Source organism: Neovison vison, chromosome X (genome assembly GCF_020171115.1).
Source record: "Neovison vison isolate M4711 chromosome X, ASM_NN_V1, whole genome shotgun sequence".
NCBI classification, from domain to species: Eukaryota; Metazoa; Chordata; class Mammalia; order Carnivora; family Mustelidae; genus Neogale; species Neogale vison.
The window spans coordinates 100,016,454-100,029,257 of NC_058105.1; the positions used below are offsets into that span (position 1 = coordinate 100,016,454).

Below are 12,804 nucleotides of genomic sequence, written 5' to 3' on the forward strand. Positions count from 1 at the left end.
ATCTTATTTTCAAAAAAGAAAAATATTTCTTTCAGGACTGGATACGTTTCTGCAAAGAAGACATCCAGATGGCCAACAGACACATGAAAAAGTGCTCCACATCACTCGGCATCAGGGAAATACAAATCAAAACCACAATGAGATATCACCTCACATCAGTCAGAATGGCTAAAATCAACAAGTCAGGAAATGACAGATGCTGGCGAGGATGCGGAGAAAGGGGAACCCTCCTACACTGTTGGTGGGAATGCAAGCTGGTGCAACCACTCTGGAAAACAGCATGGAGGTTCCTCAAAATGTTGAAAATAGAACTGCCGTATGACCCAGCAATTGCACCACTGGGAATTTACCCTAAAGATACAAACGTAGTGATCCAAAGGGGCACGTGCACCCGAATGTTTATAGCAGCAATGTCCACAATAGCCAAACTATGGAAAGAACCTAGATGTCCATCAACAGATGAATGGATCAAGAAGATGTGGTATATATACACAATGGAATACTATGCAGCCATCAAAAGAAACGAAATCTTGCCATTTGCGACAACATGGATGGAACTACAGCGTATCATGCTTAGCGAAATAAGTCAAGCGGAGAAAGACAACTATCATATGATCTCCCTGATATGAGGGAGTGGTGATGCAACATGGGGGCTTAAGTGGGTAGGAGAAGAGTCCATGAAACAAGATGGGATAGGGAGGGAGACAAACCATAAGTGACTCTTAATCTCACGAAACAAACTGTGGGTTGCTGGGGGGAGGGGGGTTGGGAGAAGGGGAGTAGGGTTATGGACATTGGGGAGGATATGTGCTTTTGGGTAAATTGGAAGGGGAGATGAACCATGAGAGACTATGGACTCTGAAAAACAATCTGAGGGGTTTGAAGTGGCGGGGGGGTGGGAGGTTGGGGTACCAGGTGGTGGGTATTATAGAGGGCACAGCTTGCATGGAGCACTGGGTGTGGTGAAAAAATAATGAATACTGTTTTTCTGAAAATAAATAAATTGGAAAAAAAAAAGATGTGGATATAGAGTTAATCAGTGCATTAGTAATTATGCCATCTTCAGGAATTATTTAGCAATTCAGTCCGTCTTATGAGATAATGCTCATTCATTCAGGAAACAGTTACAGTGACTCCATTATATGTTATATGTGGGACTGGGTGCTGGAAATACAAGCATGAATCTATTATCCTCTCTACCTAGGTTGCCCACATTATAGTGGAGGATAGTGTGGAAATGATAAATGATTCTCTAGATATGGATGAAAGATGTCACAAAGAGTCATGCCAGGAATGCCTAATTCTATCTGCAGAGTTGAAGAGAATCTGTATAATATTAAGAATAGATTTATTCAAGCTTGATTTTGTAGGGGCCAAATATGGGTTGCACCAAAATGGGCCACATTGGTGTGAAGATTATTTTGAGTTAAAAGCAATAAAAAACTAGCAGATCCAGGTCAATCTCTTCCTCCTCCTCTCAACTTAGTAATATTTTCATTGGAAAAGAAATCTATCCAGGAAAAGAGCTATAAACAGAGATTTCTCTTTACCTAAGAAATATATCTCCATAATAGGACAAACTCTATGTTCCAGACACCTCCTCTCACTTTCTTGCTAATTGTCTTCCTCCCCTTTGTATCCTTATACCCCTGTCTCCCTTCTTAGCACATGTAAGTCTCATGTTGCTTCACTATCTTTGGCATTTCACGTGTGTGTGTGTATTCCCCTTATGTAAGAAACTAAATTTGATTTTCTTCTGTTAATCTGTCTTAGCCAACTTGATTCTCAGTTTAGCTAAAAGGGCCTTGAAGACCAGAGAAATTTCTTCCTTCCCCAAAAAGTCATGAAAATAAACCTTTCTTATGTAATAGTTATTAATTTCACAATATAAACATTACAATAAAAAACAGATCAATAATAAAATTAATCTAATGTTTTAGTATTGAAACACAAACACACATACAACTGCGCACAAAACTAAAATGCAACACATTCATACATCTTAATGTTTCAATGTTGAAGGGGTTCAGGATAGCCTCTGCTCCCAGTATGTGTCACTTTGGCATATGGATTATTTTAAGCTGAAGGCAATCAAGACCCTGTGGACTCAAAAGAAACTTTTGCTTCTCCCTTAACTCTAAAGAAGAATCTATATTGGGGGTCTTTCCCAGAATAAGGGTTATTAGCAGAAATAAATTTTAACTGAATGACCCATCTGTATGACAGGGCAAATGTCTAATTATCAAACATCTGCTTTTCTTTTCTTTCTTTTTTTTTTTCCTTAAAGATCATTTATTTGAGAGAGAGAGAACACAATAGAGGGGAAGTGGAAGGGAGAAGTAGGTTCCCCTCTGAACAAGGAGCCTGACACGGGACTTGACCCAGGACCCTGGAATCAGGACCTGAGTTGAAGGCAGATGCTTAACCAGCTAAGCCATCCAGGGGCCCCAAACATCTGCTTTTCGTTTCCCCCTGTGAGGTGCATTCCTCTCCTCTAAAATCCCAGACTCCTACCCCCTTCTCCTTAGTTCAATATAACATATATACCTCATTTTGCTTGTCTCTGTAATTTCCTTGTCTGGGTGGATTCCCCATACTTATACTATTAAATTTGATTTTCTCCTGTTAATCTGTTACATATCAATGTTATTCTTAGTCCAGCTAGAAGGACCCTTAAAAGGGACAGGAATTCTTGCTCACTGACAACGTTAATGTCATTTTCTGTCCTTTTAAGTTGGTAGTAGTGAGAGTTTCGTATAAGGATTGTAAGGAATTATCTTAATATTAAATACTAAAAATTATTAAACAGACAAAATGAACTATAGGAAAATGTAAACTATGAACTATGTAAGACATGTACCAGACTACCAGATTTGCTTATATCATTTTAAAGTTACAGTTAAGCAAATGTAGGAAGAACTCCTCTCTGGAGGGTAATTTCAATTTAAATTAAGGCACTAAGTCCTCATTCAAATCTCATAAAATTATGAGGCAGAAAAAAATGTATAATTTTTTAATATTTCTATAAATCCAAGGTGAATCATCAGGGCAATTTATTTGGGTCGTAATTTGTTCTGGCTAAAAAACAGTTACAAGGATAATACAATTTTACACACAAATAAAAAGACTAAACCAATAAGGTAAATATTAGGTATTTTGCATACTGTGCATGTACCATTTTGGGATAAAATAGCATTTGAAAGGTCCCTGCTTAATTAGATTGAAGATGTCCTCCTTAAAATAGAAATATTACTTATAAAAATGAAATGCAAACTGCCATTAAAATGGAAAAAATCCTATTTGATTACTGTAGTTTCTAAATTGGCAGCTTTCACACTTCAGTGTGTATGATAAACATCTGCAGTGCTTAGTCAAAATGCATATTCCCAAATTCTATCTGCATGAATTCTGACTTAGTTAAGTCTGGCAAGGGTTCCAGAACTTTCTATTTAAAACAAGCTCTCCAGGGTGCCTGGGTGGCTCAGTTGGTTGGCGACTGCCTTCGGCTCAGGTCATGATCCCAGAGTCTGGGAATCGAGTCCCACATCGGGGTCCCAGCTCCATGGGCAGTCTGCTTCTCCCTCTGACTTTCTTCCTTCTCATGCTCTCTCTTTTTCTCTCTCTCTCTCTCAAATAAATAAATAAAATCTTAAAAAAACAAAAACACAAGCAAGCTCTCCAGATGTTTTTTAAAGAGCTTATATACAGATTAAACTTTGAATAATCTTGACTTAGACCAGCAATGTTCTAACATTAATGTACCAAAAAATCCTCTGGAGATGTCAAATGCAGATTCTGACTCAAATGGATTGCTGTGGGTCTGAGAATCTGTCCAACAAGCTCCCAGATGATGCTGATTTTGCTGATTCAAGGATCATACTTTGAGAAGGAAGAGTCTAATCTAAAATACAAACTATTTTTCAAATAATAAGACGAGGTTACCAGGAAAAGAAAGGCAAGGAATGGCAGAGTTAGAATCATCGCACATTCACTACCCTATAAAAGCAATAAAAAACACTAGGAAAGATTGTAAAAATTAAATTTTCAGAGCTCTGGTTAATTAACGAAAGGCTTGCAACAATTTGAGTAGTGTTTATTTAAAAATAAACTGCCACACCTTGATGAGAACAGCAGAGTTTGTGGTCTTGTAACTTTTATTATGCTGTAACTCCAATCTTTCCACTGCTCTGGTAGTAGCTTTGAAAACCAGCAGCCTTGCAACTAAGGTAGTTGTAAAATCTGGCAGGCTTCTAGCCACATGAGGGCACAGACTGAGGCTGGAGCTCATTAAAAAAAGTCCCATCCCTGAGCATTGTTACTTTTTCATGGGTCTCACAGCTCCCTCGAAAAATTGAGTTTGCAAGGTGTTGTCTTTACTGACCTTACTCAAAGGGAAACAGCAATATCCAGGATTTTGCTGAAAACAATCAGTAGCAGTTGTACCTGAGATTCCTATAGCAGCTGGATCAAACAAGAGCTTGTCTAAACATCAAAGGAAGATGTGGGGAACAAGAGGCCTATATGGGGGCTGAAGTAGCGTGCTAGATCCCCAAACTATGTGAAAGGTCTTCAACCTTGTCTAAGAGAGACAACAATGTCCCACCAAATAAAGAATACTAATAAAGAGGTAAGTTATTCAAAAGAACCAATTACAAATTTTGGACGGAAGAAGTACGATACATGAAATAAAAAATCAACAGAGGGACTGAACAGCAGGTTTGCAGTGGCAAAAGAAAGAACCAGTGTACCTGAAAATGGGCCAGATGAAATGATTATCTCTAAAGGACAGAAAGAGAAAATAATGACAAAAATTAACACAGCCTCGGAAAACTGTGAGATACCATTAAGCACACAAATACAAGCTTCATCAGAATCCTGAAAAGATAAGAAAGAGGAAGCAAGAAAATGCAAAGAAATAAATGATGAATAATTCCCAAGCTTGAACAGAAATATTTATTTACACAACTAAGAAGTCAAAAAAAATTTTATTCAGAATAAACTCAAGGCAATCCAAAACTAGAAAATAATAGTCAGCCTGTTAGTAAGCCAAGGCACAGTTAGCAACAAGAAAAAATTGACCAACATCTATGTCGCTCTACAGTAAAATTAAACAGCGGAGTTCCCAGCTGAAACCCCAGAGGTCAGAGGGCAATGACATTACATGTATATTTTTTTTCTGTGCAAACTTTTAAATTCTACTTTCTGATTTTAATGAAAAGAGTGAGACAATAAATACAAAACTGTTTTAGGGGCTTATAATGTGTAAAGATGTAATGGGTATAACAGAAATAGCACTAACAAGGGGCTACGAAAAGGTGATACACAGCAGCAAAATTTCTGAATTACATTGAAATTAGGTTGGTATTAATCTGAGCTACATTAATTTAGGATGCTAATTATAATCTCCAGGGTAACAAAGAAAATAAGAAAAATAAGTTAGGAGATAGAAAAAGGAATAAAAAATTTATTAGAAGTAAATATACAATCTAAAACCAAGAAGTAACAGAGAAATAGAGGAACAAAGACATAAGACATAGAAATCAGGTACCCAGGGGCACCTGGGTGGCTTAGTCATTAAGCGCCTACCAGGGTCCTGGGACTGAGCCCCACAGAGGGCTCCCTGCTCGGAGGGAAGCCTGCTTTTGCTTCTCCCTCTCCCATTCCCCTTTCTTGTGTTCCCTCGCTCACTGTGTCTCTCTCTGTGAAAGAAAGAAAGAAAGAGCAGGCAAGGGAGAGAGAGGGAGGGAGGGAGGGAAGAAGGAAGAAAGAAAATAGGTACCCAAATGGCAGATATAAATCCTACTGTTTCAAAGATGAAACGAACTTTAAACGGATTAAACACTACATTCAAAAGGCAGAGGCAGACAAAAGGAATACAAACAGATTAGGAAAAAATATAACATTAATTCAAAGACACAGATAGGGAACAAAAGGTCACACAAGTCATAACCATGCAAACGGTAACACAGAGCTGCAGTGTCTATAGTAATAATGGGCAAAACAGAATTAAAGCAAACATTGTTCCAGCATGACAACAAGAGAGCTCCAGAGACTCACTCTCTCAGGAAAATGAATAAAAGTTGTAAAAATCAACTATTTTCATTCTCTAGAAATTATCCTAAGGGCATAGAGCAAATGAAGAAAGATCTATTCAGTAATACTAAATTCAGTAAGAAAGGCTGAAATCTGTGGTGTCTGAACCAAGACCCCTCACTCCCTCTTCCTTCCCCACTCAGTAAGACGGAAACCCTAGCCCTCATTGACACAGCTAAGAATATAAGGCTCTCAACTCACCCAGCTCCCAGGTGGAGAGATACTTTTCTGGGAGGGGTAGGACAACAATATTTCCCATCTTGCCCCAGTACATGCTGCTGAAACTAAGTTTTGGGCAAGTGCAGCTGAGAGGAGTAGGAGGGATCTGTCTTCTGTCCAGCAACCACTCACAGGACAGAGGCACTACATGGGTGTGAAATCGTCCTTGCCTTAGCTTTAAAATGGTCGCTCAGTGCTGGCAGAAGCAAGCCAAGGAGACCTAAAGCTATGGCCCCTATCTCACCTCACACTTAGCTCCTAATGTGCGGTGGTAAGCAGAGAAAAGTGCAACACTATCCCCACCTCCAGTTACAGAGCCAGTTCAGAGATTTCGCCTGCAGGGAGAAGCTAGCTGGGCTTAAAACAGCTCTTCATCTCCTCCCAAAGGAACTGATTTCATTTTCAATAAATCATGAAGAAGATCGAGCCAAGGGATCAGTGAAAAACAGTGCGGTTGTGGTGAAAGGCAATTGGGAGTAGACTGGTAGATTCACAGGGGAAAGGGACAACTGGGAGGCTCCCTTGTGGGGACAGAATAAATCTTAAACATTGACCTAAGAAACTATTACTTCAAAGGAGCCTATATTTGACTGAATTGGTCTGAGGAGGAATTTATGCCTCCTAAAGAACTGGAATTAGCAGAATCTAGTATCTGGGTGTGGACATGGAAAGATATGGTCAAAAGGAAAGGAATCCTACCAAAGCCACTGGCATCCCAGATTGACTGTGGGAATGCCCACAGCTCTGTCCTGTGAGAAGTAACACCAGAGGTTTCACACTTTGTATGTGGCGTCTTTTGTGGGGAGGAGGTAGATATCACTAAAATAAGCTAGCCAGTCAGTGAAAAAATTAACCAACACCATTAATGACATTGTGGGAAATGGGACCAGTATTCAGCTGATACAATATATATTCTAAAATGCCTAGTTTTCAACCTTAAAAATGATGAAACATGAAAAGAAGTGGGCAACAGAAACTGCACGTTAAAGTGACCAGTTATCAGATTTAACAGAATATTAATTCCAAATTGCTGTTATCAATGCGTTCAAAAACTAAGGAAAGTATGACTAAAGAAATCAAAGAAGGTATGATGACAATGTGATAATAAATAGAGAGTATCAAAAAAGAGACTGAAATTTTAAAAAGAACAAAACAAAAATTCTGGAGTTAGAAACTACAAAAACAAATAGAAAAATAATTATCACTGGGGGGAATCAACAGTAGATTTGAAATGGCAGGAAAAAAAATTAAAAAACTAAAGATAGAGATAATGCCATCTGAAGAACAGAGAGAAAATAAAGAAAAATAAATAAAGTCTCATACATATATGGTGCACCATTAAATGCACTAACACATTTGTAATAAATCACTAGAAGGAGAAGACAAAGAGAAAATAAAAGAAAAATTGTTTAATAACTGAGGTGGCTGAGAGCAAAGCTCAACTGAGCCATGGAAGTTATTCCAGAAGATAACGTGAATCCATAGAAACAAATAAACCAAAAATGATAACTAACAAGGCCAATGTAATAAAAATTATCAATGTGTACTTTCTGTTATGGGCTGAATTGTGTCCTCCCTTAAATTTCATATGTTAAAGCCGTAACCTCTAATATTCTCACAGTGTGATTGTCTTTAGGAACAGGGCCTTTAAAAAGGACACTAGGCTAAAATGCAGCCATTAGAGTGGGCACTAATTCATTCTGACTGGTGTGCTTACAAGAGGAAATATGGACACACAAGAGACTCCAGGGCCATGCACATCAGAGAAGAGATGTGAGGGCACAGCAAGAATGTGGCCATCTGTAAGCCAAGGAGAGAGGCCTCAGAAGAAACCCAATCTGCCAACACCTTGATCTTGCACATCTAACCTCCAGAAATGTGAAAAAAAAAAAAAGTTTCTATTGTTTAAGCCACTGGGTCTCTGGTATTTTGTTATGGGAACCCTAACGAACTAGTACACTGTCCTTTCTTCTTTCATCTTTCTTAAGATCACAAAAATTACACAAAATGAAAAAAAGAAATACCCAAAAATGTTAGTACCATTACAGATTATTGTAACATCATTGATACAATATGTCTGACAAAAATACCACAAAAAAGGGGGAACTGGAATAGAGCTATATAAGAGTAATATAAAAATGAAAAGGCAACCTACCGAATGGGAGAAAATATTTGCAAATCATATAACAGATAAAGAATTAATATCCAAAATCGATAAAAAACTCATATAACTTAAGAGCAAAAACAAACAAAAAAAACAAAAAACAAAAAACAACCCATAAAATATCCAATAAAAAAATGACCAGAGGAGGGGTGCCTGGGTGGCTCAGTGGGTTAAGCCGCTGCCTTCGGCTCAGGTCATGATCTCAGGGTCCTGGGATCGAGTCCCGCATCGGGCTCTCTGCTCAGCAGGGGGCCTGCTTCCCTTCCTCTCTCTCTGCCTGCCTCTCTGTCTACTTGTGATCTCTCTCTGTCAAATAAATAAATAAAATCTTTAAAAAAAAAATGACCAGAGGATACAAACAGACATTTTTCCAAAAAAGACATATAGATGGCCAACATGTATATGGAAACATGTTGAACATCCATACTCATCAGGGAAATGCCTTTCAAAATCAGGGTGAGATGTCACCTCATAACTGTCAGAATGGCTATTATTAAAAACAAAACAAAAAACACCAACCAACCAGACAAGAGATAATAATGTTGTGATGATCAAGAGAAAGGGGACACTGGCACGTGGTTGGTGGGAATGGGTAGGAATGTAAAATGGTGCAGCCACTCTGGAAAACAGTAGGGAGGTTCCTCCAAAAATTAGAATTATCATGTGGTCCAGCACTTCCACTTCGGGTTTTTATCCAATGAAATTGAAATCCAGATCTCGAAAAGGTATCTTTACTCTCATGGTCATTTCAGCATTGTTCACAAGAGCCAAGATATGAAAACAATCCAAAGAACCCAAATGTTCATCGACAGATCAATGAGTGAGGCAAATGTAGTGTGTGAATATATTACTAGTCGGCTTTAAAAAAGAAGGAAATCCTACAATATGTGACAACATATTCAGAACTTGGGGACATTACGCTAAGTGAAATAAGCCAGTCTCAGAAGAACAAATACTGTATGATCCCATTTATATGAGCTATCTGAAATAGTCAAACTCAAAAAGCAGAGAATAGAACAGTGGTTGCTAGGAAGTGGTTATAGGATGAAATGGAGAGTTGTTATATAAAGTTTCAGTTATGCAAGATAAATAAGTCCTACAGATGTGATGGTTAACAATATGCTACTGTGAGCTTAAACATCTGTTAAGAGGGTAAGTCTCATGTAAAGCACTCTTTCCACCAAAAAAAAAAAAAAAAAAAGTAACACAAGAAAACTTTTGGAAGTGTCAGATATGTTTACTACCTTAATTGTGGTGATAGTATTATAAGTTGCATGCATATGTCCAAACTCATCAAATTGTATACATTAAATGTGCCGTTTTTTAAATATGTCACTCCTACCTCAATAATCAATAGAGGATATCAAGAAGACCAGAAATATCAATATCAATATGGAAATATCAATAACATTGATAAATGATTACCTAGACTGATCAAGAATAAAGAAAAGAGGATCAAATTATTAAAATAAGGGATGGAGGAAGGGCCATCACTATTGACTTTTCAGGAAAAAAAAAGAGTTATAAGAGTATTATGAAAACATCTGTGCCAACACATCAGGTAATTTGGAGGAAATGTACAAATTTCTAGAATTGCATGAACTACCAAAACTGACTTAAGAAGAAACAGAATACCTGATTAGGCCTATAACAAATAGAGAACTAGTAATGAAATAAACTTCCCATGAAACAAAGCTCAGACCCAGATGGCTTTAGTTGTGAATTCTACTGAAGATTAAAAGAATACCAATTCTTCTTAAACTCTTCCAAAAAAATAGAATAGAAGGGATTAGTTCCCAAATCATTGTCAGGGGCTACTATTAATGACACACACACACACAAAAACAAAGTTGTCACTAGAAAAGGGAATTACACCATTAGACCTTATGAGATTATAAAGGCAAAATCTTCAACAAAATACTAGGAAATCAAATCTTATAACATATAAAAAATTGTAGAGCAAGAAATAGTTGCATTCTGCAAAAGAGGAACTTGAGAACCTTTAATTTGGTAGACAGAGGCATGCGGGGGAATCCTGTCTCTGTTAAATCTAGGTTGGGTTGCCATTTTTGTTAAAAGCAGTATTAAATTTTGATTAAAAAGTGACCAATCTGGTCACTGCACTGCATATTATTTAGGGGAAAATCTATAGGAAATTTTGTTTTATTGTAAAGTATGTTTTATACTAGATTGTTAATAATTAAATCCTTGTCATTTTTTAAGTGTAACATTAAAAGCTAGTTCACTTATTGGTATGGTATTTATAACATACAAAAAATCTGCAGAAGAATTGGCAATCAAATTTCCTCTTTTCTACTGTATTATTTTAAAATTTTAAAATACATGCCTATTGTAAAATACTGATTTTTCCAATTACAAATTTTGTAATTGGTTTTAAAATTTTGAGTTTATATGCCCATTGCCTAAGATTGAGGGCCACATTCAGACAAAGGACGAAGGAGCCTTGTCCTCTACCACCCCTGACTGAATTTTAATTCAATCTGAGATAAACCATAAAGTAACAATAAAATAAAAAAAATAATGAACACTGTTATGCTGAAAATAAATAAATTAATATTTAAAAAATGTTACAATTTCTTGAAAGACAAGGAACTATAATAGCCGACCAATTCCTGGAACTTTTATATTTCCTTTCAGCTTTACCTCTAGAATGTAAGACTAATTATGTTTGATCTTGAATTCCTTGGAAGAAGTGGAGTCAGTCATTGGTTCATTTAAGGGCATAGTTTAATACTGGATTAAAGCTACATATTCTGACTTTTTTAAATTGTTCCTTGCATTCTGATAGAACATTTTAATAGAACTACCATAAACAAAACTCTCCCTCACATGAACATGGGAACCATAAATTCACCAAGAGCTATTTTAACAAAACATTTTGTTTTGTCAATAATAAGTGATTATTAAGAGGAGACTACCAAAAGGCTGGGAATACAATAATTTTAAAAACTGGATATTATCAAATACTGAAATAATAAGCATGCATACAGTTTCTAGTCTCAACACAAGTATTGTTGTGAAGATCTGCTCTCTAAAGCTGATGGAGACAGTGTATAATTGAAGCAGTACATGGGTGTCACTGACCATTTTCTCCCTCAAAACCTAAGTTTATAAAGACACTTGTGTATTGTGACCTTAAATAATACTTCAGCATTTTATTTTCATCTCAAATCTGTGTGGTTGTTGTTGTTGTTGTTAAACCTCAAGATGCACAAATGCATGGTTAATGTATAGTTTTAATTAATCATGATGCCATAAGTTAAAATGCATGTTCTGCTTGAACTGATATTTCACTTTCAGAAATTAACAGATGGAATAAAATTAGAAGTAAAAAAGTCTATTAATTATATATTTTTTAAAATTAAAATATTAGTATATCTCAACATACAGAAAGTGCATAGACAAAATTCATAAATTTAGTATGATCAGTCTTAGCTTTAAATAGATCAAATAGCATTTTAAGAAAAATTGATTTCTCTTAATTATTTGTTCTGTTTTATCTATAATGTTCATAAATTTATTGTAATATAAACACATAAAACTTCTCCTCAAAAAGGTTCATGTTGGAAAAAAAGTATTCACCTTAAGACTGGATACGACTAATAGCAAACAAATTATATGAAAATGTTACATTAACATACCTGAAGTCCCCAGCAGTATGGAAGGGATTTTTAACATTCACATTAATTTCTTTCCATTTATAACATGGAGATTTACAACGTATAATTTCCTAAAGTAAAAAAAAAAACAATAATTCTATATGTAAATAATGAAAAAGAATAACCTAAATTATTATAAACTTAAAGCACCTAAAAAACAGTACACTGAAATATTACAGGGACATTAATTCATGTAATTCCCCTTGTCCCACAAATATCGTACTGCAAAAATCTAGGTGGGAAGGACAGAAATAGATTTTACCACATCACTGAATTATTTGTCACAACAGTGTCTCGTAAGTTGGTTTCCCTAAAATGGCTTTTGTTAATGACTGAGCATGATTTCACATTTGAAAATTAATTAGTCATACCTATACCTAACACATATGACATAGGAAGAAGCAGGGTGTATGTATGTGCACATGCATGCCTCTGTGAGTGCATAAATATCTGTGGAGTGTGGCATGCCTGGGTTTATAATGTGGTGGCTACACTGACATTATTTGTACTGTACAAATAATGCACAAATATAAAATTAAAACTTTGAATTACCTGAAGGACTTTCATGGAAAATAAGATTCTAGGAATTCTACATTTTTAGACTGGTCATGTTACTATCTTTTTCTATTTCTCCATTATTATCCAGCC

The 12,804-nt window shown here is 36.2% G+C and overlaps 1 protein-coding gene across 1 annotated transcript in view; it reads right to left on the reverse strand.

Moving 5' to 3' along the window:
• The window catches only part of CFAP47 (cilia and flagella associated protein 47), a 515,984-nt gene that overhangs the window by 233,172 nt on the left and 270,008 nt on the right, over window positions 1-12,804 (reverse strand). The window contains exon 40 of the mRNA XM_044235156.1: window positions 12,139-12,227. Within this exon, the coding sequence (XP_044091091.1) occupies window positions 12,139-12,227 (89 nt within the window). The remainder of the gene's footprint in view (window positions 1-12,138; window positions 12,228-12,804) is intronic.